Below are 27,172 nucleotides of genomic sequence, written 5' to 3' on the forward strand. Positions count from 1 at the left end.
ACAGGAATGTTATATTGCAGTATAGAGATCCCTTGAGGAGCATCACAAACCTCAGGGAGGAAGAAGTGTCTGGCCCTGTGAAATACCACGCTCCCACAAGCCTTGCCCTGGGGCAGCAGGGCATTTGCAGCCTGCAATGCATCCAGGGCCTCTTCGCTTTAGCTTCCCAGCCATAAGCCTTCCTGAGATCGTTTTGTAAGTTACTATGTTGCTTTGCTGGTGGGACAAGCAACTAGAGGAACTAGAGAGCCTGGTATCCTCACACCAATGCCGGAGGAGTCCTGGCATCACTGCTACGTGTGTAACATGCTGTCTGGATGCAGCAGGGACATGCCACTGCAGCTCTGACTTCAGTCCATGCACCTGTAATGGTGGGTAGGGAAGAGAGCACAAATAAAAAGACTCAAATCCAAGTGTCTGTGGCCTTGAGCTACTTGGAGACTTCCTCCCCGCCCCCCCTCCCTTTTTTTTTTTGCAACAGAAAATGTTGATTTACTAAAGTTTGGTGTTTAAAAAAAAAAAAACCAGAACAAAACAAAAAAAACCCCAACAACTCACCAAAACCAAAGCCCACTATTATTTTGGGAAAAGTTCATCACTGCAGTAGCAAAAGAAAAAAAAAAAGACAGGGAAATTCTTTAGACATGGTCAAAGACCTATGTCTTAGAAGAGAAGGGCCTGGTATTTCCATTGTAAAAGGATGTTTCAGTTCCTTTTTGTGTATAAGATCCGTAACATTAACAAAATCAGAAAAGAAAGGATGGCGCTTACCAAAGCAGTGTGCTGGGACCGCCCTGTATCTTGTTGCATAGGAAATTTGAGTGACAAGTGTATCACCCGGCTGTGGAGCAAGACACATTTCCAAATCTCAGGTTCTCCCCCAAAACAAGTCCAGCCTCCGCGTTGCGGGCCTGCACCACAACCCAGCCCAGCAGGCAGCCGGGCTGATGCCAGCCCAGCCATCCCCATCTTGATGGCTCACTGTGTCAGGAGAGGTGGGGCCACCTTCGGCGAGGCTGCGCCCCACTCTCACTGCCAACACCAAATGGCACGAGAGGAGGGGAGGGAAGAGGAGAAGCTGATGGGCATCAGAAGTCGTTTGCCTCCAGACCCAATGCCGTCCCCCATGGCCCAGGCAGCCCTGGCTGTCCCCCAGCAGAAAGCCACCACAATGCGCGAGCACCTGAAAGTCTGTCACATCCATCCCTTGAGTGTTGGCATGGCCCCAGCTGGCAGCTGCTGTCCCATGGTGGCAATAAGTCATTTGATTTGAAAGACAGAGGATGTGCTGTATCCCCATGCCCGCAGCACGGCCCCTGCTCACTGCCTTTAAGGAGCTCCTTCCGCGTGACCCCATGGAGCTGTGCCTAACACCGGGGCAACTCATCACACCAATGGAGCAGCCACAGGGCAAGCAAGGCTGGCAGTCCTTCCACTGCACTTCACTCTGCCCCTGCCCAAACCAGGCAGCGCGGCTGACTGCCTCCGTGCTCAGCCTGCAGCCCCGCTCCCCCAGGAGACCCCCCAGGACTTAACTTCTTCCTAATTAAGTGCCTCTGTGCATCACGTTGCCCACCGGGGCCTCCCGAGCACAGATTACCCACCTTGTTGTGGACACAGGGAATGTTACGAGCGGATCCAGGAGATGATAGGTTTTGGCTCCCTGACAGCCCACAACTGATGGCTGGTTTGGGAGGCAGCCGGGGCAGCGCCGATTCCCAGAAAAAGCAGTGGGTGATGCTGGCGCCCGTGCTCCTAGACGGAGAGACACCCAGCCTCGGCTGGGAGGGATATGGGACTCCCCCAAAAGCAGAGCAGGGGTATATGGTTAATGGAGCGGGGGGTGTCTTTAACTAGAAGAGGCACCCTCATTACTAGCAAAGCCTTTAATTGATTCTGGGAGAGTGATTTCTAAATTATATCCTGATGTGTACACCGCAGTCAATAAATGCATTAAAGCAGGAGGAGCCTGCAAGCCCTTTGGCTGGGCTGCTCCACACCCATACCCCGCTCTGTGCCCCTGCACGCAGTGGGGCTGGGTGCTGCAGCAGCTCAGGATGTGACCCCATGGAGCATCCCTCCCCGGGCAGGTTCCCCTGCGCCCCAGGAGGGATGCCAGCACCCCAAAATGCTGATTTCTTTGGGATCACACCACAGCCTGGTGGCAGAAACAGAAACAGGTCTCTCTCTACTGCACCAAGCTGGAGCTTCCACTGCAGCCTTGAGCGCCTCCTCTTACCCTGCTCCCCACCTCCTGGCTGCTGCTTACAAATTTATTTGATCTGGGAAACCAAGAGCAAGGCAGAGCAGTCCTTTCCATAAGGACATGCCAGAAATCCTGAAAAGCTCGGCTGCCCGACTATTTTAGGATGACAGATTTAGGAAGGGGTTTACCACCCTTAGGAAGGGGTTTGGTGATTTGAAGAAGCTGCCTGGAAGTTCCCAGTCTCTGTGCATGCTCCCCTGGCACATCCTCGCTGCCTGAAGGGAGAGCTGGGAGCTGGAAAAACAAAAGCGAATACAAACACTTCAGCCTATTTATGAAAAAAAAAAAAGTTTACAAAATGATGAGTGAAAGACAGCTAATGATGCATCGTATGGTTAGTGCCAGGGAAAATGCTCTAAATTAAAGTCCTCAAATATGAAAAGAATCAACATTTAATAAGACAGTTAATGTATGTTATTTAAATGTCACTTCATTATTAAAAGTGTATATTTTTTGAGGTTTAATAACCATGTAATTGAGGCATCTTTTCTATAGTTAAACCTTGGCAAATATGTTTTTCATAATTAGCTAGTATTTATTTAACATGCAATAACCATCCCATTAAATTTAATTACTTCAATTAATAGGTACAGAGGGGCCTTTTTTAATGTCAATATGTATTTTTAAAGACGTCTCCCAACACGGTGCTGTGAGGAAGCTCGGCTACCTGGGGGTGACTGGAGAGGGCAGGAGCCCAAGCTGAGCCACAGGGCTTTGCTGGCACCCCACTGCAGGCATGGGGATCCCCGGGGAGCCCACATCTGGGGAGGTGTACAAGGAGGAGGGTGCCAGGGGGCACCCCATGGGGGACCCCAGCCCATCCATGCTGGACACCTCCTCACCCCTCCAGCCCCACTGCTGGGTTCAAGGAGCGAGGCCGAAGGGCAAACTTTTCCAGGGCAGCGAAGCAGAAGAGGCTCAGCCTGATACAGCTGCAGCTGAGCCTTGTAGTCCAAATTAGCAAACAGCCCAGGGTAAATTAACTCCTTTAACAAACCATCCAGTACAGAGTTATTAACTAGCTTGTAATAAAGCCCAGCCCAATGCTGTGCACGCTGCAATTGCTGGGCTCCGGACTATAAAACTCCACACCGTTAGGGAGGAAACCTCTATCATGCAGGTATGCACCACTTCCATTGCCCCAGCACCTCCCTGACCCTGGGGCAGGGGCTTTGTTGCCACCTCCAAAGAGCCCTGCACACCCAGGGGATCTCCCCACTCCCCAGCCTTGGCAGGACCCCCCAAATGCCTCTCCCCCATTCTTCATGAACCTGCTCTCCCCATGCCTCTCACCCATATGCCAGGGAACTTGGATTTGCCTGAAAGGAGAAGTGCCCAAGGAGGAGCCAAGCGGGGAAGAGCACACATTTCTCCATGTAGCAAATGGGGAAGCATGCTCAGTAACGAGGAACAAACCCCTTGGAAAGCAATTACTGCTCACAAGGAGCAGCGCACTAGAAACACATCGCCTTTCTGCTCCAGCAAAGGTGCCGGGGTGTGGAGCCGTGGCAGCCCAGCCAAGGCCAGCAGCCAGCATGGCCCCTGGCCTGCCCCACATGCAGCCGGAGCGGGGCCCAGTGCGCCCCAGTGCCCCATGGCCACCAACCCATCCCTGAGGCCGTCTCACCCAGGGACGTGATGCTGGCTGCAGGTACCAAATCCAGTCACGTCCTCCTGCCTTACAAACTGGTGAGATGACGTTGGAAGTGCTCACTGCATCCAGGGAACCCTGGGGAGGTGGTTGCTCCATTTTCCCAGTTGTCTTGAGCTAGGACACGGCTCAGGAGACACCAAGTCTTTGAAGGCAAAGGATTATATGTTGGGCTTATATCTCTGGCCAGGCTGGCCTAGGTTCAGGGTGACTTGGTTCACCCTAGGGCAGAGGTCCAGCTCTAGCAGAGCCCACGTCCCCAGAAATACCCACCACATGGCCCTGGATGGCCCTGGGGTTTTCTTTCCACCCCTGACTTCTCCATACCCTTTCCAGCCCTTTCTGTTGCAGCACAGCAGGGGCTGTGCCTTGGTGTCCCTGGCACTTCCTTCCCCAGCTAAAACCACCTGAGACCATTTACAGGGGATGGCTGAAATGCACCAAGGATCTAGCAGATTGGGGAAGCATATGTCTCCATGTGTTTCCCCAGGCACGGAGTGAGGTTCCAGCAGTGCCACTGGCCTCCGCCAGGCAAGACACCGACAGCCTGCGCTTGCCCACCCCACGCCCAGTGAGGTAGCAGGACTTAGCAGTGATCAGTGAATGGCATTTAATTGTGGCATTGGTAATTAAAGGACTCCCATCACTTGATCCAACAAGGCTGCCATGAGCTGGCTGCAGCCATCTTCTCCCCTTGCCCAGGGCCCCTGGTGACTGTGGGGGTGGTGAGAGGGGCATAGTGATTGCTGGTGCTGGGGCCGGGGTCTGGGTGGGAGGACTCCCACCCTTGCTGCCCTCCTACCTGTGGCTCAACTTGGGTAGCATGGCCAGGATGTGGAGCAGAGCCAATGGGGTTATTTAGCACCTCAGACTAGGCACAGGTGCCTGGCAGCAAAGCTGCCAGCATGCGAACAGCTGCCCACACCGACATGACCATAAATTACCCACAGAGCCACTAGGGACCCACACTGGAGGGAAGGCAGTAGTGGCGTGCGGCCCCATGCAGGAGCCCAGCGCAGGCGATTAATCCTTGTTAGCAGCCTGACGGGGAGACTGGCTTGCTGGGCGTGCGGCACAGGGTGGCTGCTCCAGCAGCAGAGCTCGCTCCTCCAGCACCGCTGCCTACTCCCGCACTCCTCCATTTGTACCCCTCCTTCCCCAATGCCCTCCTTTCTGTGCAGCTCCCCCTTCTCTCATCCTCCCCCTGCCCTCTCTCACCCTTGTTTCTCCCTACCTCGCTCCATCCTTTCTTCCTACCTCTCCCTCCAGCGTCCTACTCCAAAGATGCTCCTGCAGCGCTGCTCCTATCCCCAAAGCAAGGGTGAGGCTGGTCCCTGCCTGCCACGCTCGGCTCCCAGAGGCTGCCTCACAGCCCTTGCAAGGAGGCAGCCGCTGGGACTCGGGTGTCCTGTGCCACAGCCTCAGCCACCAACCTCCTGGATTTCCAGGGAAGATGATGAAACCAAGATGTGCCAAACCACAAGGCCACCCCCAGAGCCCAGACCCACCCTGCTGCACCCCAGCCCCTGGGGACACAAGGCTGTTGGGCAAGGGCAGAGCACATTCTGACCAGGGCAGCCCAGCAATGCTGCACAGGGATATGTCATCCACAGCATGACATCCCTGAAGCAAGCAAATGCCGCTTCTCACACAACAGATGGCAAATCCTACAGCAGGGAGGGGAAGCTGGGTGCCCATCAGCACCCCCAGCTATCACCTTAACTCTGCACCTCCCTTTTCAGGGCTCAGAGCCAGCACCGGGCTCCCAGGCTCTCCCCTCCACCACTCTCCTCTCCCCAGCTCCAGACATACCCAAGGACACCCCCGGAGCCAAGGACCAACCTCTGCCTCCTGCCCCCAGCCCTCTGCACCCTAGTCCATCAGCCACCACTCCAGGAGAAAGCATCAAGCTGAAGCAAAAAAGGACCTTGACTTTAAAGAAAATAATAATTCTAGAATAAATAAATAAATAACAAGCCCAAGCGCAAGTCTGTTTTTAAATTCAAATGTGCAATATGGCCCAGAGCCTCGGAGCCAGAAGGAAACTACAGATTTGGGCAAGGAAGCAGGGAATATTTCACTTCAGCTCAGTCCAAGCTATCATGATTTACACAGCAGCGAGGGAGGTGGGGAAAGCGCTTCTCCCCGGGGGCTCTGCAGCTCCTGCAGTTGTCCCACTGCCCACTGCCCCCAGGCTGCTATCCCTGGACCTAAAAAGTTTTTCCAGACTCTCCCATCCCGCACCAGCTCCCCATCGTGTCCCACTAGCTCTGCTTCAGGACCAAGGCTGTGCCAGGGCAGGGGATTCTCCCTGGGCCTCCTCTTTAATCCTCCAGCACCCATAGGCACAGCGTGCTGCCGCCCTGCCGGGGCCCAGCACCCTGCAGCCTGAGCGGGGCCCAGAGCCACACAGCGCAGCACCCAAGCAGGAGCGTAACCCCCAGACCCTGCTCAGGGGCTGTTTGGGGTCACAGAAACGCCGGTGGCTGCGGTGGCCGCCATGGAGCTTGGGCTGGTGTTCGCACGGGGCAGCAACATCACAACCGTGGCCCTGTCCTGCCGGGGAGGCTCCCGCTGCCGCCGGGGGTTGCAGGGCCCACCTTGTCCCAGGGCAAGGGCCATTCTCCTGAGCCCCGGGGCGCGGCCCAGCCCGCAGCGGTGGGCAGCCCCGGCCCCTCGGGCCGCTTGATTAACGCCCCTGCCCCGGGAGCCCAGAGCCCTACCCGGGATTCACATCCCCTGCGCGTCACAAGTGACTAGAGTTTGGACAGGCCTCAGCCCAATTCCCACAGCGGGCTGTTACCTGCCCCGTACCGGGGAGGCAGCGCCTGGGACGCGCACAGTGATGCGCCCCGGCTTGCAGCCAGCGCAGCGCCCAGCCCCGGCCCCCCGGGCTTCCCCCGGCCCCGGAGCCGAGCCGGAGGCCGGAGAGCGGCACCGGCAGAAGCGCGGACCGACAGTGCCATCTTGTGCTGCCTGCCAGAAGGGAGGCCCGGACCCGCCGGCCCCCGGAGGGGCTTCGGCCCCACGGAGCGGTGGGTGCCCCTTGGTCGCACGGCTGGAGGCCGCGGTGGGTGCAGCAGGGTGAGCGCAGCGCGCCCCTGGGCGGCACAGGGCGATGGGGGTCCGGCGCGGGGGCCCTCGTGCCGAGGAAGGTGATGGCGAGGTGACAGCGAGCCTGGAGCAAGGGGAAAATCCGAATAAATCCCCAGTCCTGTATTTCCACCACTACCAGGTGTGTTACCCCCGCCACCACACAGCCCCGCACCGACACAGGGACGCGAAGCTGCGGTGGAAACCGGCATAAGGTGACGGCTGTACCCATGGCCACATCCTAAATGCAGGAGCTGCAGGACCCTGTGGTGCCCAAAAACCAGACACCCCAAAGCACACGCACTGCCCAGACACACATGGGCCTCGACTTTGCACAGGGACATCTCGAGACAAACCCCTTGGCCCTGCTCAGGGAAGTTCAGGGCTGCTGCTCTCAGGCCCCCTGGCACAGTGGCTGCTGGTGGGGCTGGGGAGAGGAGCCCTCCCTAAAAACAGCAGGTACCCTCCAAGCACAGTCCAGCTTCCCTTAAAAACATCGGGGCAACAGAGCACAGCATCACCTCAGTGCAAAACGAGCAAAGGCGGGGTGCAGGGCCAGCTCCCGGGGGTGTGAAGGCACATGGGAGGTGTCGGGGACAGCTTGTCACCATGTCACCCCATCCCCACGCACAGCTGCTGGGGCACCGTGACCCCGACGCAGCGACCCAGGGACAGAGGGGCTGCAAAGGCCGCAGGCAATGCCGACACATCCTCCCCCATGCCCCCGTGGCACATGTGCATCCTCTGCCATGAGCGTGGAGAGCGAGGGAGGAGGGAATTGATGGTGGGGTGGGGGGAAAATCTGCTTCACAAATTACCGTTAGTACCAAATGTCCCTTCTTATCAAGACTGGACGGGTATTCAGTTTTTCTCTTCAAACGCCTGCCTTCTGAAATGGTAATAGAATTTCAAATCTAGGGGAAAAGGGAGGGGAAAACTGAATATGCAAGGATTAACAATGAGAGAGAGAGACAAAGGAAGAAATTATACCAAAAAAAATATAGTTGAAGCCTTTGCAAGAATTAATTAAATACAAATATAAAGAGAAAATTAACAGTCTCATGCTTAGGAGGGGGGAGAAAAAGGATATTTTCTGAGTTTAATTAACCTTTTTTTGCCAAGAACAATGAAGAGGAAGGGGGAAGGGAAGAAGGGGAGAGCAAAGACTCCTATTTGTTTTTGCCTTGCAGGAGATAATTACAGGAGCCAGCCGGGTCAGGGGCTGCCCACACGGGTTTGGGGTCTGTGGGTCTGGCTCATGCACGTGCTGGGATTGTGTGCACATAACAACTCATTTGTTGGTCCTAACTGATAGGTAGACTGGGAGGGGCAAAGGCTGAGCTGGGAAGAGCTCTGGTCCCCTGGATGCCAGGGGGCTCAAGGTGGGTGAGGAGGGGACATCCCCTCCGGGCAGCACCATGGGGAGGGAGACACCGCCGGGCATCGGTGGGAGGCAGATGGTGGCCAGGGTGGCTGGCAGGGCTGCGAGACGACCTCCATCCCCACGCTCCCAAATGTCTTGTTTGCAGGTTTGGTATCTGCGGTGCTTGGAGGTTCAGTCACAGAGCGACAGCTGGGGGGTAGGATGCGGTTTTGGAGCAGCTGGATGCCAAATTAACTGTCTTTGTCACTGCTGTCCCCTTCTGGGGGAAGCAGGGGAGCCAGGCAGCGACAGCAGGATGAAAAGTGACAGGACAAGGAAAGGAAAGGCGATGCCAATGCTAACAGGAGCGCCTGCCTGCCGAGTCCTTGCTGCTCTTGTGCTCTGTGTCCCGGCACCTCCCTGCTTTACTGTTGCCCATGCGGGAGCCGTTTGACCACAGCATAGACTGCAAAAGAGGGGAAGGGGACAAAGCCAAACCTGGAGAGCAGGAGCTCTGGCCAACATCACGGCCAGCTGCAAGGAGCAGCATTGTGCTCCCTTTGGGGTACAGGCACTGCCGGGCAGTCAGGCTTATGCCTGCAAGCTCCACAATAACATTTATGGCAACTCACACACCACCAGTGACTGGGAGACATGGAAATGGGCCAGTCAATGCCCCATGGGCCACTCAAACAAGGGGCGATGAACAGTAGCGTTCTCCTCCCCTGGGTCTCAGCACTTAGGCTGCTTGTGGGGAGCAGCTCCCCAGAGGAAAGCACAGAGCTTCAGGGTCGAGGTGCTTCCCGCAACACGGCTACAGTGCTGCCTGCACAGGGCAGCTGCAAACAGGCAGCGTGATGGTTTTCCCTGTGCCTTTCACTACATCCTTTTGACACTTTGGTGCCACGAGGTTAGGAGCAGGATCTGTCTTCCTCCAACCCCCAGCCAGGTGAAGCAGAGATTTCCCGAGAACTCATCACACACAACTTCCTTGGGCCAGCACTCATGGAGATGCCCTCTGCCCCTGCACCACAAGCTTTCCCAGATACTCGCACAGCCCGCTCTTCTCCCTCCAGCACCCATCACATCCGTGCTCGGGTGGGCAATGGAGAAGCCAGTGTCCGCGCTTCTGGATGAGGCCGTAGGCAGCAGAGCTGGCTTTCCAGGCGGGGTTGGCTGAGCTGAAGCTTGGTTTCCACTAAGTGACAAAGGGAGAAATTAATCACTCCCAGACAGGAGGGTCCTGAAAGGCACAAGCCGAAAACCTGGACCTCTGCATGGGTCTGGCCCTGCCAGCATGGCATCGCCCAGGAGGACACATGCACAGGCTACAGATTACCCAGGAATTGGGATGGGGTGATTAATAAGTTAAAACCAACACCAGCAAGCATTTATTTAACAAACGCGGCTCCTTATCTGTCCGGGAATAGACTGCAAAATTAGTCAAGAGTCTTCAGTGTAAATTATTCTCAGTATAAGGATTGTTTAAATTGCAAGCTGGAAATATTACTGTGAAGTGTACAAGGTATGTGGTAAATTATGTAGCCAATTTATGTAATTTATAAATTGAGTTACATAAATTAGCTACACAAGGTACAGCATGAATGTCAAATTGTATACTCAATTGTCACAATAATAGCTCAGCATCAGATTAGCCTGAGGATTAATCCAGGCAGTACAAAGTCTGGATGTTACAAATAAATAAATATAAATATCAAACTGTATACTAACAGCTCAAACTAGAAAGTTATTGGCATTAATAAAGTGCAGTCACTCCATTACTTGTCAGGGGGGGAAAAATGAGGCAGAGACAGCAGGATCAGTTTGCTTTTCAGTTGCACAGACGTCCCCACAGTCAGTGCCCTGCAGAGTGCTTTAGGAAGGGCAGAAACTACCTGAGCCTTCTCCAGAAGTTCATGTCTCACTCCTGTGGTAAGGAATATCTCCATCAACAGTAATGGGCTACAAAAGCTCTGATGACTTTACAATGAGGAAGTTTAGACTAAGGGCACCGTTACGCTACTTAACGCACTGCACACAGGGCTCTGAGTATGGAAAAGTCAGTGAATTTATCGCACAGCTCACTCACCTGCCATTATTCACTAATCCAAATTTTCAGTACTTGGAGGACCCTTAGGAAACCAGAACTAAGGCTGTTAGTTTCCCCCAAGTTAACAGGCAAAGGTAACGTTTCAACCATGCCTTTTCCAAAAGCACTTCCCCTCTGCTCCCATAAGCTACTCAAGCCCCAGTTTCAGCATGGGCCTTTTTGGACATACAGACACCATGAGATGAAAGGTACTTCTCTTGCAGCCTTCAGGTAGAGCTTTAACTTGAAAAGCTGGAAAGGGTTTTTGGGAGGATATGAGGGGATTTAGAGAAACAAGAGGAAATATTGCAGACTGGTTTACAGATTAGTGAACCTAAAATCTAAGTCTGGATGGAAATAACTACTCTGGACCAGAAGAAGCAAGGAGAGCCAGGTGCTCTCCCTGGGGCACCTCACAGGGTGGCCCTGTGGGCAGTAGCAGGGCTGAACCACATTTCATACTTTTTGCTCCACTGTCCACGTTCTCAATGAATGCTAAGGGCTTCTGAGTTTCAGAACTTTCTGCCTCGTACTCCTTGTTAAAAATGTAATTTTCTTTCAAGTTGAGAACGGCAAAATTCTGCTCTCCTCAGAACAGCTGTGGTTATATTGTCATCTACTTGCCCAGGAGTGCTGCAAGGTCCGTAGCAGTGTTAGAGCATCAGCTTCCAGTCCCAGGGGTGACGAGAAAGAGATCTGGAGCATAATTCTCTTGAGTACAACTTATTAAAACCTCCCTGTTAATGGGTGTGCTTAGTTCTCCCAGAGAGCTGTCCAAGCTTGGACCTCCCAAGCAATCCCATGAGGGAAGCACTGGAGGACAGTGACCAAGTTCACAGTCAGAAAGATTATATAGATCGCCTTAAAATTATGGTGTGCACATGGGTCTCATTTTTCTGTGCAATTCCTTGCACTGTTGAATGGAGATTTTCACCCAGCAGAACCACCACACTTTGAAACATCTGGCTCATCAGGCATAAAGGACTTCATTTCTACTGATGCCACACTTGTATACTGCCACCTTGACATCAGATTCCTATAACCTATATAGATCTAACCCCATTCATTGGCTGAAAATAGCCTCAAAGAAAATTACTCGAGTTTGTATCAGCAACAAGGAATGCAGGACCACCTGCAGCCTCCGAAGAAGACATCTGTTTTGTTCTTTGAGGAGCTGAAGAACCAGACCCTGCTGTCTGAGGGTGCTTCAGGAAGATTATCAGCTTAGACTCTGAAGCGTGATTTCTCTTCTCTGTTTGGTAACAGACTAAATTGTGACCCTTTCCTTCAGAGAGCACAGTTCATTTTTTCTGGCAATGGGGAGGTCAGGCCAACCAGCGGCTGGGTGGAACCGACAGCTGGCACTGAGGTTTCACGGCTGGGTTTCATTACAATGTTAGGGAAAGCAGCCATGAAGTATATTAAATATATTACTGTGGATATTCCATTTTCTAAACCACCCTCCAGCCTGGGAATGTGTAGTTCAGGGTTCCAGAAAGCACTATATAAAATAATTAGAATGTAGTCTTGAAATAAATGGATGAGCATTTTCTCTTTTTGTAACCTCTTTAACTTAAAGATCCCACAGCACTACACAAGCACCAGATTTAAGTTTGGAACAAGCCTAGCACACAGATAAGTCTACTGGTCTCAGCTTATACTCTGGACAACCCTGTCTGCCTTCCCACCACAGAGCCCTGAGATGTGGTTGCAGAGCCGTGCTTGGGAGCAGGCGCAAACCTCATGGCAAAAGGAGGCTTCGGACACCTGCAACGCACGTGGATGTCAGGCTCTGTCTATGTGGCCAGCACAGCGCTGATCCATTTAATCCAATAAATTGCAATCCAAGGAAGTTATCATTAGTTGGCAACAGCACACTGGAAGCTAAGGAGTAGAGGGGAAAAGTCCCAACACAAAGAAGGCTTGCAAAAGAAAATAAGAAAATAAGGATTAAAGGGACTATGAAGGCTGTTTCATTGAAGCAGCCCATAAAGAGCAATTTCTCTGCCTTTTGTAAGCTTTTATTTTGGCTGATATGATTTAAGCTAAATCCTGAACTGGCTTTTTCCCGCCGTCTCGTTAAGAGCCACAAAGCTTCACCGCAGTCACCAGCAGCTGAAAGGCTACTGAAGGAAAAGTAAAGAATTAATTTTTAAAAAGCCACGCTCACACACAGCTTTATTAAACGGCAAAAACTCAGATGTCTCCCTTGGTTCAGCCGCTCAGAGGGGGAATGCACGGCAGCACTGGCAGAGTTCCTGTTTACTTGTTTTATGATGGCTGTAACGAGGAACCCATTAAATTAATAGCTGTGCTTTATTCTTAATGTTATGTTTGGCTAATCCTGACTTACAGTGGCACTCCCCATTCATAGAAAATAAAAATCAAACTCGCTATAACGATGGACTCCATCACCAAGAGAATGGATACAGAGGGATGTTCAAGAGGTCGTAGGAGGGAAGAAATAACACCCTTGTCATTCCTTCTGTGGAAGTGTCACTCATGTCCCTCAGCTGGTGCCCATTAGAGGAATTAGCTCAGGCAGTTCAAGGACTAAATAACACAAAACTGATCTAAAGCCATAAGAAAAAACATTGCCAGATAGACCCATTCCAACTCCACTAGCACCTCAGCACCAGGTACCAAAACACAGAGACACCCTCCTGTCCTGCCCCTGCGAGCAAGGAACCTGTCGGGTGGCCCAGCGGTCAGAGGCTGAAAGCCAGTGCGCCTCCTGCACGCCCCATCGCCAGAGCCACTGGATATTCTCCTTACCTCTAAGGCTTAAGTTACCTATTCACACACTTCAGACCATATACACCCAGGTTAATGATGCAACTGGGTCAAAAGGAACCTCCCTAGGTCTGAGGTAGATCTTGGGAACAGCAGCCCTTCAACTTGCCTGTTCAGCAACCAGTGATCCTGGAGAGCTCTAGCAGCTCTGCCCCATACTCAGGAAGGAGCTGCGCACCCAGAGACTCAAGCAGAGCCGCTCAGGCAGAGACACACGTGCAGAGGGCACAGCTGGAGCGTGCACACACGGGCACAGAGCCCTTTCACAGCCCTATTGCCCACCAACGCAGGTGACTCCTGACCAAGGACAAGCACACTTAGCAATAGCGGCAGAAGGGTCTCATGGGATCATGGACAAGCAGTTCAAATGTACTCACCGGGTCCACCTCCCACCACCATACAGCAGCCGGGCACTGCATCCCCGTGAGGCAGACAGGCTGAGACACTCCTAGCACACAGCTCTCAGAAGACAGCAACTGCCTCAGAGCACATACAACTCAAGTAAAACAAGCCCTCTTTATTACAGAAAAAGTTGGTAAGGATCAAATGCAGAGTACCCAGGATGACTCTGAGTTTCCAGCATGATGCTCAGAAAGCTACTAACCACAGCAAGGCTGAATGAGCCCTCCTGTAGCTGCTCCTTGCCCTCGGCCACTTCCCACTTTGCAGCCTGGGTGACCCAATAATCTTTCCTGGTCTTAAACAGTGAAGATATTTTTTTTAATTTTGTAGGGGAGGAAGTAGGAAATGTATAGGACTGAACTGCATGCACCAGTTTGCCATCCATAAAAGTTAGCAGTAGATGGGAACAAAGACAACTTACTCCACAGCTATCAACCCAATATTAACTCATTATTCAAGGAGGATTTTGAAATTAAAGCTTTAAGGGATGAGCAGATCCTAACTCTTCAAAAGAGCCAGGTGAGCCGAAGGGCTTTGTCTGGGTTAATTAGCAAACCTGTCCCAAAGTTATCAGAAATTATATTTATTTCTAAACAATCTTTCTGAAAACAAAGGAGGATGCGAAGTAGGAATCAAATGAGACTCCAGGTTCCTGCTGCTCCCACAGAAAACAATAAAGGGCAGCAGGAACAAGACACAAGTACTAGCAACATCTCATAGCACATTGCACAAACAAGATGGCTGGATCAAGCACAAGCTACTCCACTGAGTGCAAACAGGAAGAGTGCCTAATTTAGGCCATTCACAAGGGGAATCCAGCTTCAAGAGCAGTTTGTTACATACCCCAGAGGGAACAGCTGATTTTGTCTTCAACATGGAAACAGAAGTTTGTTTGCTGCTCTCCCTAGGAAGATGACAAAGGGAAGTTCTCTGCCATGTGCTGACCTCTGTAAAAAATCTGAAAAGAGCACACGTGTCATTAAATCCAAGACAAACTTTTGACACGGAGCCCTCCCGAGACCGGTGGCTGCTCCATTTCCTCCCTCTGGCTTTGCCCCAGGCTGCGTAACTACCACTCTGCCAGCATGATTACATACCAGAGTGGGAGGTGGAGGGGCGTCATTGCTTGCCCTGAACAACCTCAGCACGAAGATGACTACTGGTCCAGGCTAATCACTTCAGTCTGCATCACACTTCACTCTCCCAAGGCATCAGCCCAGGAGAACTGGGGAAGTGTCAAGAAACCAAGACACGTATGAGGAGCAGAGTGATACGGCAGAGAGATAAGGAGGGCAGTTCAGGAATATCATATCCATCTCCTCCAAGGATTTAAAATAAAAAAAAAAAGAGAGGAAGGGAGCAGGAGTAGGGCTACAACCCCACAGGACTCTGAACAGCCCTTCAAACTCCTGTGGGCTTCCAAAAAAGGGCTGATAATTCAACAGTGCTGGGTGCAGCGACTCCCTGATGGGGAGGGTTTTGCCCCTTGGGGTGGCAAAAAGAGCTGTTGCAGTTGTAGGTTGTATGTTATCCAGGTGCATCTAGTTACAGCAACTCTTAGAGGGCATGGGAAGGAACAAGTGGAGAGTCCTTGTACCTATACTGCTTCTAGCCCCAAAAGACCAAGTCACCAGGCAAAGAGAATGCATACAAGACTGGCAATGAAGTGTTTTAGGGAATCAGACATAAACAATTTATCGACAAGCTTCAGACAATCACTTTTAACCAGTTTGGAAATAAAAAATAGCAACAACTTGAAAGACAAATTGAAAAATTCTGCTTGGAAAAGGAGAACACAGCATGAGATCACAGGATTCAGCAGACTATAAAATAGGAAATGAGACTTACTCTTCTCCCCCTACAGCTACACAAAACCCTCCTACACAGATTACAGACACGCTTGGCAATTGCCTTCCTCCTCCAGCCTCTCCCATTATGGACAAGGCAGAGTCAGTAGAAGCCTGAATGCAGAGAGGATATTAGATAAAGCATCTTGCAAAGCCAAGTGTGAAATATTAGCAACAGGAGGCGATGGGTTGTGTTTTTATGCACGATCACAAATTTGGTGCTTAGAGAGCCTGAGATGTTCTTGCACACTGGAATATCAAAGTGCTTGTTGAATGTTTCATTTAAAAAAAAACTATTGAAGCCTACTGGAAAATTTCTCTCAGTTCTGTTATTTGCTGTATTTTCTCTAACTTCGTCATTTTTGTTCTTTTTCTTTCCTGCAACACTAAGAAATCATGCATGAACAAAAAGGTTGTTCCTTCCATTCATCTGGCCAGTTTTAAAACAATTCATATTGGTAAAATGGGCGCTCTGCAAGCCTGTATTTTCACATGAAATTACCACAATTGTGCACATTGCGTCCGAATTGCCAGATGCATTTGTACACATAATTACCCAATTTGCACACAGAACTGCAATAACCAGGCAGGCAAAATGGACATGCAGCTGTTCAGCTGAATGGAGCACTGCGCTTGAACTGCATCTGGCATTGGGCAGGTTTGGGTTTAGTAGGTGAAAAAGGTCACAGATATTCCTGGACACAAGAGAGCTCCTTTTTATCCAGCACACGCAGCACAGATAGCAGCGTGGCTGGCTGCCCCTGCCCTGCCTCAGACTCGCCTTTGGAGGAAACTGCCTCCAATCCAGCTTCTACAATAGATTCAGACCTTGTTTATCCTGCTGTCCAAGTTGCCCATTAATGCCAACTGTGACAGTAGCTGTGTGATAAGGACATCTATTCAACACTGGACACCAGGCTCCAGGAGTAATGATCGCTGCCACTTTGGAGCGTAACTGACACCTGCTGTCACAATCTTGCATGAAAAAAATTCATGCTCCGAATATCCAACAAGCAGCCAAGGAGAAACATAAGGAGAGGGAGCCTAAGAGAAGATGCAGGGCTTTTTTCCTTCTTTGCAAGGGCCTTGGTAATATAGGAGCAGCTAAGATGGAGGGGGGGAGGGGGGCAGGGAAGAGAAAACACTTGAGAAGCTGTGTTACCCGCACATTTTTTACTCAGATGGCAGCTGAGGTGCTGCAAACTGACCTTCATCTTTGGCAATTTCCTATTGACATCTCTGCTCACCATTTTTTCCCCAGGCTCAGATACTTGAGCTAATGATTAGGGCAACAGCAGCAACAAACTGCTCCTGGGCACTAGGAAACACCAAAGGAAAGGGACTGCCTGAAAGGCAGACGGGACCGCAATCACCACACACAGTATCACCAGAAAGTTTGCAGACATTCATCACAGAGTAAGCAAAAATCGAACCCAACATGGCAGGACAGAGGAGTTCCCTCTTCAAGGCTACACAATGAACTAACACCTGTCCTCAGAGACTACCAGAGACTGAGAGCTAGGCAAGCCACTACCGAAGTGCAATGACACACAAGAAGTATATTTTCAGCTAATAATCAAGCAGTCCATCTGGAGGTAATGGATGGCCTTAGAGTGCCACTTCGTCCTTGTTGGGCTGCAAAACAGCCACAATGCACCTGGCCACCATTAGCTGGAGATGTTACATTTATGATTTTATGGCTGATTTTCCCCCCTACCCTCTATCAATTGAGTTCACTGTCTGAACGATCACATCTGTTTATGTTCCACAGACACCTGCATATCTTGAGATGACAGCAACTCCCTGAATGCTGTAATCAGTTATTTCTCAACAGAGGAATTGCCAATTTGGTAATAAAGCTCATTATAGAAGAACATGGAAATGTATTACAGTTGCCTAACAGAGAAAATTTTCCAGTGCTGCCAAATAGTCAGCCCTGGCATCACAGTCCCCCCACAGTTTAGGGCAGCTGAAATAATGACATGCAAATTACTCATGCCAAGGCAACGTTGGATAGGGGCAAGAAGAAAATTAGGAAGTGACAAAATAGGTACTTTTCAGACCAACAATAATTTAAAATCTAGTCAGGGATAGACCTTTGTACTCCAAATTTCCATACGCAGAGTCAGAAGTTTTGCAGCTCTGTAGAACCTGGCTATCCCAAGCAGATCCAAAAGCCAGCATGGCAGCAACAGCAAAAGCCCTCCCAGTACTGCTACAAACAGATCTGAGGGCACCATGTGTCCTACTTTGGTTTGGAAAACTTGCCCTTCCTCCCCTGGGGACAGCAAGTTTGACCTATACAGTGATAAAAAGCTGGAATTTTTGCAAGATCTGAGACTAACTACGATGAGCCTGGGTGAGCAGACATCGCTTCTGAGGAGGAAGAGGGTTGTGGCATCAGCTCTCCACAAGAAGGAAAGGCATTTTGTTGCTCTAAGTTGCTGCCTAAAGCAGAGAGATGAAGCAGAATGTAGCACAGAAAACAATTCTCAGTCCCCCTCATCCATTTTCATTTTCATAAATACTACATTAAACTCTGACATGACCTCCAAAAATCCATGTTCACATTCTTCAGAAACTGTCAGATACAGTCAGAGAGGACAAGAGCAGCAAACACTACCAGAGGAGAAGCTTTAGCTAGAGAAAGGGAATCAAGTTACCAAGCTGGACCTGCTCCCCTGACAGGTCTTTTGCAAATCGGCCACACTTACCTCTATGAGGATGAAATGCCAGATACGCAGAGCTCCCACTGTCCCTCGGCTCTGCAAGGAGAAGGCTCAGAACAGAGCACAAGGCTGAAGGGGATGGTGGTTCATGGCAGATGAAGCAGGAACTGCACACAAGAGGTGGTGCAAAGAAAGATAACTTGGGATCTGCATTCAGCAGGCAAAAGTTTTTTTCAGCATGATTCACCAACACCAGTTCCCATCAGCCAGGACTTTGCACTCTTCCAAGTACTTTCAAATAAGCCAAAGTCATTCAGCCCAGGACCAAAATGAACAAGCTTTTTGATTTACAAACTGTGACTTGAAATATTTCTATTCCTCACACTTGTTTGGAGTTTTTGTTGGCACAGGCAATAGGCAGAAAACAACAATTTACAAACTCATGGGACTGAAAGTATCTCACAGCACACAGTGACCATTAAACACTTTATTGTTTAGGAGGGAACCTTGGAAGGGAAGAAACATGCCTGCTGGTGTAACCGATGGGAGCATGCTAGGAACAGTTAATCCTAACAAGCTAGTCAGGGTTACTTCCAAATACTTCAGACCCCTTTCTTCAGAGCAAACAGACAAAGATAACAGCTCTTGGAACTCAGATGTGGATTGGTGAAACCAAAGCTAGCACAGGGTGAACCAGGCTCATACTGGGCAAGCCTCCAAGCTACAAGCTGTGCTGGAAGTACCTGGGGTCAATGTGATTCTTTACACTGTAATAAAATAAAAAAAGGAAACAATAATGTCCCCCTCTCCCGGGACCCTCCTCCCAACTCCAGGAACATCCACTGAGACTGATACATGCAGGCAATTATAAGAGGAATCATGTTGTTGTCTTGGACCGCAAAGGGCAGAAGGCACTGGTTTTGGTCAGTGTCTGTCCAGAAGGATGCTGGGGCTTCCAAGGGCGTCTGTGGCTCTTGTCCTCTGCTCTTTGGTGGCTGATATTTATCCAGAATTAACTAACAGCTCCTGGAGGAAAAAGGATACAAAGGAAAAGGCAGCAAGTTAGTTATGCAGCTGTTGACATGGGACTGTTTCCTTCGGAAATGAAGGAGTAATGTTGGCAGATCACAGAAAATCCCACAGAAAATAATCAGATTTCGCCTTCTGTAAAACACCGAGACACTCAAGGGGACAGAGGACTGTAGAAGCAAGACAGCAGGTTATTTTATCAAAGGCAAGACTCATTCTGTGAACAATAATATATGGTCAGTTGCAAATGATTAGTTTGTAAATCCTATGGCCTAAAGCAGGAGAGAAAGGCCATGGTCTCAGGTCAGCCTCAGAGCAGCTGGGTCGCAGGAGTGAGTGTAGCTCCACGCTAAGTCTCACCCTCAGCAGGACATGGGAGCGATTTGATTAGCTGCCATCAAACATGCACATACCACTCGCTCATCCTAGAATAGGGTCAACATAAGAGTGAGCACTAGAGAGGGGAGAAGAAGAAAGAGAGGAACTTGGAGACTGCCCCCATTCCTGACATGCTTGACAGCCTTTATCCTATTAAGACCCAAACCCTCCTAAAATTCAAAGCCAAATCATGCCTGCTTTGTCCCCACAGCAATCTCCTGTCTTCTATGCGATACATCCTCAGATCCTGCAGGTATCAACATATGAGCTGTGGGCTTCCCAGGGGTAGAAAAAACAGGAGGCTTTTGAGCTTTTTAGGATGGAGACTGCAGAGCCTGCTATGGCCTCTTCCTATTTTTATCTTATCACTCCTATGAAGTCAAAGAAATCATACCAACAATGCCACCAGCAGTGGACAGGAACATACCTGGCACCACGTATAACACCTCTCCCTCTGAGGTTCTGGAGTATCAATGTTGGACTCTACTTCAAAACCTAGGTAATCAGCTCTTATGCATCAGCAGTGACATCTTCATATCAAAGAACTGCTGGTGTAGTGACACAGAATTGCATAGGGTGAGCCCATCAACACGCTACTTTTGCCTTGTGCTCTGGATATGTGCAGTTCCATTTTTACAGAGTAGACAGTATTTACCCATGTTTAGAGGACCCTGCTAAAGCCAACCACAGAAAGATAACTGAATAGTTAGCTGCACGTGGTCTTACTGCCTGTTTTTACTAGGGCTGGATTTGAGCTCAGTTCTACTTTCTAGACACCAGCCTTTCTTAGAAGAGAAGCTGTGCTTCCTCAAATGTGAAGCAGAAAGGAGAACACCACAAAATAATGACAGTAGCACACTGTCAGAAGGTGAAGATGTCATTTGGGCTACTTGTGCATAGCAGGCTGATATTTGCTGCCTAACACCTGCAAGGTCAGCATATTCAGTCTACATTGGCCATGCATCTGCAAAGACAGCCCCATCTCTAACAACAATGAACTGGAAAAGATTCCACGGGCTCGGGAATAAAGAGAAAATTGTTTCCCAAATTATTTAGACAAAGCTCATCCAGAAATCTGACAAATGAATCATCAATATTACTTGACTGATTCTAATTTCCCAGGTAATTTTTCTCATCATTAGTGACTTAAAAGTTTTGCACAGAGCAGTACATTTTAAGAACTCCAATAGCACTCACACAAGTTGTAATGAGCAAAGAAGCAACAACCCACAATCAATTTTGCAATAAAGTAATTTGCTGTATTCACACTGTAACACTTCAGTGAAGTGTTGAGGAATGCTACATTTTGTGAAAAAGCCACCGATGTGTCCACTCTGTGATTAACCCTTACAGAATATAGTAACACCTTGATATTATTTAAAATTACTTTAAAGAATATTATAGTTACACAATTTCATGTTCAAAATCATAACTACATATTTTTACTCATTTCAGGAGAAAGCACAAATAGCCAGCGCTTAACCTTAATCAGTTCTTTCCAGCCTAACCTACCCACATACTGGGGACGCACCGAGCTGGAGGCTCACAAAAATTCCTTGTGCAAAAACATCAAGTTCCGTCTCACTCTGGATGACTAAACTTTCTCAAAATCTTTTGCACAGTGAGCACTGGACCCAGAACTGATGGGCTGCCAGGAAGGCCAGACACCAATTTCCTGCTGCGCAGCCCTCAGCAAGGGAAGCTTCCGCAAGCAAAGGATGCAGCCACTGATCAGCCCATGGTGCTCCCAGCAGCAGCCTGATAGAACTTCATCTAAGACCAGCTTGTGCTGGATGGAGCACCAGTTCACATCCCCTCCCTCATTAGGGGCATCGAGTACTCATGAAGGTTATAGGGTTGGCAGTTTTGTGGAACTGAAGCATTCCCAGTATGCAATAGCCTGCACAGAGGGATGACTTTCCCAGCTGTTTCAGACTTTCCTGCTCAGATGCCAATCCAGATCTCACAGCATTTGCCATGCCAGTGTAGACCACTACCATCCTGCACCCTCTAATATTGCTAAGGTTCAATTTACAAATAAAGTGAAACCAGAGTACAGTCTCTAGCTGGCTAAGAACCCGTGCTCCTCTGGATCTTCTGCAGAACATGCCATGCACTGCAGGCACGGTTAACAGCTAACAATGCTGGAGGCCAGAGGTCTCCCCTGCCAGCTACTGCAGAGCAGCACACAGCGACCGCATGTTGCACAGCAGAAGCTTTGTAGGTCTCATGGTCTGTTAGCCCATCATATAATTCTATGCTTGTTAGAATACACATATAATTGTTTTCACTGTTCCTAGGCCATCAGTTTATAAACCTGTGGCTAACTACTTAAAAGCACAGTTGCATCAGTTTCATGCCTCACATGCTGTGTAATAGCATGGAAGGACGCCATATCTCTATGGCTAAACCCACTCTTTGCTAAGGTAACCATTTACAGCAGCATTTTAATTCCATAGAGCATTGCAACCATGCCGATAGAGCTTTGGCACCCCTTCATTTTCTTCCAACCTGGAATCCTCCCTGCAAGATGCTACCAGGCTGCTACAACACTTACCTTGAGCAGAAGGAGCCAGGAAAGTGAAGGAGAAGCCCTACCTCTCCTACATGCCCTTAACATGGCATATGCACCAGACGAGTCACACATGCAACAAGTCCAGGCAGCTTGCAATCACATGCTTCTCCCACACGACAGGATATTCCCAATTAATTGAGCTGAGGCTCAGCCTGAAGAAGTTCGGTGCCTCATCACAAGATAACAGCCCCACAGTCGGCATTAGCTGGTCTCTGCTGTAGTCTTAGCAGAATAACAGCTCAGGAAACAAGCAGCCTTGGAGTGCACTGCACGCTCACTCTAATGAGAGGCGACAGCACCCTTCTTGCACAGGGAGGGTAGATTATTTTTAATGCCACTGCCAATGCAATGTCAGGTAGACACCAAGTTCCAGTCTCGATGAGCTCCAGCGCAGCACCTCTACATATGAATACTGTGTCCATAACAAAGGGGTCCATACAAAGGCAATTCCTCACAGCTGTGGCTGCAGCACAAACAGCAACAGCAATCTGTTCAGTCCCAACAGTAAATCCAGCTGGAGAGCACGCAGTGCTCTGCTCCGTGCCTCTCCTGGCAAGCACGGCCCTGACCCATGCACTTCTATCACCATGAGACCTTGTTTGGGAACTAAAAGGACTCAAAACTGGCTGGCTGCTCAGGTGACACAGCCTGCCACTTTGCAGCACATGTGGGGAAGCCAGTAGCTTTCCAGTTCTGGTTCCAGTTGAGTGAGGAGGAAGGGTCGAGCTCTGCAAGTAGATCTACTCCACACACCTCACCCCTGCTGAGGAGGGGAGAGAAGGGAGTCCAGTCCATGCCCAGCACAGTCCTCCTTCCATAACAGAGAGCTGAGGCCTTGGTACTAGCATCAGAGCAAGCAAGTCTTAGCAAAAATTTTTTAAGGCACTGCTCTCTTGTCTTCCTCCTGTTCCTTCTCTGTCAGTTTGTATCCCAGCACAGGAGCTCAGGGCTGCCTGGCAAATCCACAGCATCCTCTCCGCCTCCCGCAGTCACTGGTCAGCTCTGCGCCTCAGTTCTTGGCCTCGCTGGAGACTCAGAGTCAGTGGAGGAGTCTCCTTTCTTGAAAGCCCAGACCCTGAAAAACTTCCTCCCTCAGTGTTTGCCAGAGACGCTGTTTGCCAAGCCTCAGCTGTGCTAAGATGTATTTGTTTAACCAGCCTTTAGTCTCACGGGGTAAACCCTGCAAGTTTCCTCCAGCGAGTGCCTTGCCTTTGTTCTAACATTCCTTTAAACAGTTGCACCACAATATTCACACATATGGGCACTGTGTAGCTATGAAGAAATCAGAAAGCTGATCCCCATGATAAATGACTCGGTGCATTTGGAGTGTCAGTGACAAAATAGAAATTAATCTCCATAGTTCCAAGTTCCCTGCTGTGCGCAGGCAGCTCTCTCAAAACCAGAATACCTGTTGGCATACCACAGATTTTAGTAACGTGGCCACACAACTTTTTCACCTCGGTTAGTCTGGAAAGAGGCACTAATGAAATACAAAATTCCTGACCTGTCCTAAGATGGGTGTTCAAGGGCTTTCCACTGGATAAGGCATTTGTTGCAAGGCTATTAGCACCCCAAAGTGCTGCAAGGGACATTTGAGTCACTTTGGTTTGATGTATGCTGTAGGTATTTTTTGGTTATGTGCAATTTGTTCTGTTACATTGAGGGTATTGGCTATTTTGTGGAGCAGCTGTGCTGACTAATGGATTACAGCACTTCTGTGCCATACAGTTATTGCACAGAAAAGCCTCTCTGTCTCTCTCATCCTTCAGGAGTCCAACAGTTGCTGTCCTTGGGTTTGGAATAAGAAGGGGCAGGAGTATGCCTGGCAGCAACAAAAAACATTAATTCAAAAAGCTATGAAGAGAGTTTTGTTTTCCCTCTTCTCTGTACTGGTGTTAATAGCTTTGCAAAGCAGAGAAGTTCACCCAATGACTTCTTGGCTACTTCCCCAGATGGCGTCTTCAAAGCTGGCTTGACAGCAGAAAAGATGCCTTTCAAAATACTCACCAGACACATTGTCAGAACACCCCAGAAAGTGCTTTCACGTGGAAGTCCTGGGTCTACGTACCCCACCAACAGAGTGCAAGAAACAGAAACAGTTTTTCTGGTTTCCTTTCCCCACTCCTCACTCTCCTTTGACTCAGAAGAGCCGACACACTGCTTTGCTCTGCCTTGACACCTCCCATTGCTCTGCATCACCCAAATACAAAGTTATTCACTAGCACAACTAATCTCTAGCTGTTTGGAGACTCACCTGTTTGTTCATGCATTATAACATTGATTTCCTCCAGACAATTGTTCTGATCATTGTTCTAACTCACAGAGAGCTCCTGTCATTAGCCTTGCTTAACAGGAAATGTTTTGCCACTGACTGAGCAGCTCTGCAGTAACTAGACTGAAGGAAAATCATCCCAGTTGGGGAGCTGCATCTCCCTGCTGAGGTGGTAGCCCCAGACATCGCAGTAGGGAACACGCTCAGTTCTTTTGATTTAGGACATGTGCTAGAAAATACCGGGGCCAGAAGGAACAAACACTGCTCTACAAAGGGCCGCTGCTGAAAGGATGGCTGTTAATTAATCGGCATACAAACTGAGGGCGGTTTTTGTTCAATCAATGTTAATTGCATTTAGTCTCGTTCTCACCATTAAGAAAAGCCACCAGGCCAGGCTGATGCTGCTAGTGCCTGACATGCAGATTCCACCCACGACTGGGAGGCAAGGCAGGAGGACAGAAGTAACGGAAAGGAAGGAAATAACCCTTCCTCGTCCCTTTTGCATCACCACACAATTTTATTGGGTCTGTTCCATTATTTAAACAATTTTTGTTTTCCAATAACATTACAGGGGAGCTCAAAGGATGAAAATCAGACATGGAGCATTTCACTACTAGTTATTCTTGCTCTCCTGGGTACTAGCTTAAAGCTTTGCTAACATGCACAGTCCTGCCTATTCTGCTTCTGTAAAGGACTGAAATACAGAAAATCACTTATGTGAATCAGTGTCTGCTTTTTAGTCCTAGACCGGTCCCAACAGACCTGCCAGTGCCCCTCAACATGACCTACAACTGCTGACTGCCACCTTCCATCAGCTCTGCCAAAGCCTTTCTCCTCTCCTTGCTACTGACCACAACTCCACCATGTGCCAAAGGATGCTGAAGTCTCTTCCTCTAATGTTTTATAACACAAAGTAGTATTTGCTATTAAACAAACTCTGACCAAATTTGCCTTGTAAGTCAGTGCACGTCTGAAGCCTGAACTTCCCAGGTAAACCACTAGTGCATCCGCCAGCAATTTGGCTCTGATCTGGGGACTGTGCTACTATCTGCCCAGCCACCTGCTTGGGAAATGGGAGCGATCGTCTCGCCTCTGCAGGAATCAAGCCTGGGGGCAGAGGGGGCTTTTGCACCACAGGAAGCCCAAGGTGGTGGATTTCATGACTGCTGGCTTATTACTTCTGCAAGAGCCTTGAGTTTTTCCAAATCAGTATCAAGAACAATAATAATAAAGACCAGGCTCTGTCTCTGCCTTCCCCCTGTGGCAGCACACAACGCTTACCCAAAGCCAATGCTTCAGGTTATCATAGATTTTTCTTTATCCCTCAACAAGTCTTAGTCCCATTGCCTCTCACTGCATGAAGTGGACATATCACAAGTGCCGTGAAGGACTAGCTGAGTTTTAAGTGGTCTGAAATGGCTCCACTAGACTTGGTCAAGATTGCTTTAAAATCATTTCCCATTAGGACTGTGACCCTCTCTCTTTACAGCAAGCATAATGACTCTACCTCAGGGGAAGATAATTACATCCCACTTATCTATACACATCAGAAAGTATACACTACAAACACTACTGCGCCTTTCTGGAACAAGTGAGAGAAGGCAATGCAGGAGGAAAAGGAGATAACACTGGATGCCCCTCCATCCTGCAACTGGAGTCACCCCGAGCATTTCACAAGCTCATGGATTAGCCCCTGGGAGGGATAAAGGGATCCAGAAAGCACAGAGTGTTTCTAAAGCAGAACAACGACAACTCATACAAATCCAACTCTGGTTTTGCGAGGATTAAAATGAACTTCACCCAACTGTGAATATCCGTTTCCAGAGCCAAAAGAAACGGAAAACCACTTACTGATGCAAGAACATTTCATTATTTCAAACCCTAAGCCCAATGCTTCCAAAAATTAAGGACAGGCAACAGTAATGTTATTGCCGGGGGACATTGGCTGCAGGGGTTTAACTGCTAAACTGCCAAGCCGTGCTCTGAGTACAACATAATGAAACAGTATACGCAAATAAAGGCAACTTCTCCACACTCATTCCTGCTCTTGCTACCTGCCCCCAGGATAATCAGTAGGAAAATAAAAGAAAAAATAATCCCAGAAGCCAAGAGACTTTGGATTAAGTTGTATAAATGACCTGTTACCTCCTAACACAAGGAAGAAAGAAATGCAATAAATACCTGCAAAGCCATTCCAGTATTTTGGATTAAATGGATTACAGAAATGGAAAGTACATGATGCTATAAAACAAGATGCCAGAAAAGTGTAGGAATTTGAATCAGGCTGGCAAATGATCCCTGCAGACTATTGAAGAAAATTAATAGAGAGAAGGGGTAGAGAAAGGATACAGTAAGAATACTGACTGATGAAAACTGTTGTTAGGACATGTAAATTCAGGATGTCAGACTTCCACTTAAATCTACTTCAGCTCTGGAACAAAAATAGCAAATCCTACTGTTAAAAGCACTGGAAATAGGAAAGTCGGATATGCCAAACCTCATTTCAGGATAGGTTTCCCCTGTGCATCCCTCAAGATTGAAGTTTGTGACTTTAATTATTCCTGGAACATTGTGTATATAGGGATTCAATGCAGGGATTACTAGCAGGATCCTTGTTATAAGTGCCACTTCTCAAACAAATTACACTTCACTGGATGTCAGTAACATACACAAGAAAACAAATTAGATAAAGGCAGCAGGATGGCAAGATACAGATCTGGTGCAACGAAATTTCACAAGGTCACC

The 27,172-nt window shown here is 49.1% G+C and overlaps 1 protein-coding gene across 1 annotated transcript in view; it reads right to left on the reverse strand.

Moving 5' to 3' along the window:
• Window positions 1–18,645: 18,645 nt before the first annotated feature.
• Window positions 18,646–27,172, reverse strand: part of CHCHD6 (coiled-coil-helix-coiled-coil-helix domain containing 6) — a 118,248-nt gene continuing 109,721 nt past the window's right edge. The window contains exon 8 of the mRNA XM_064453754.1: window positions 18,646–19,199. Within this exon, the coding sequence (XP_064309824.1) occupies window positions 19,176–19,199 (24 nt within the window). The 3' untranslated portion in view covers window positions 18,646–19,175. The remainder of the gene's footprint in view (window positions 19,200–27,172) is intronic.

This window comes from Phalacrocorax carbo, chromosome 6 (genome assembly GCF_963921805.1).
Source record: "Phalacrocorax carbo chromosome 6, bPhaCar2.1, whole genome shotgun sequence".
Taxonomy (NCBI): Eukaryota; Metazoa; Chordata; class Aves; order Suliformes; family Phalacrocoracidae; genus Phalacrocorax; species Phalacrocorax carbo.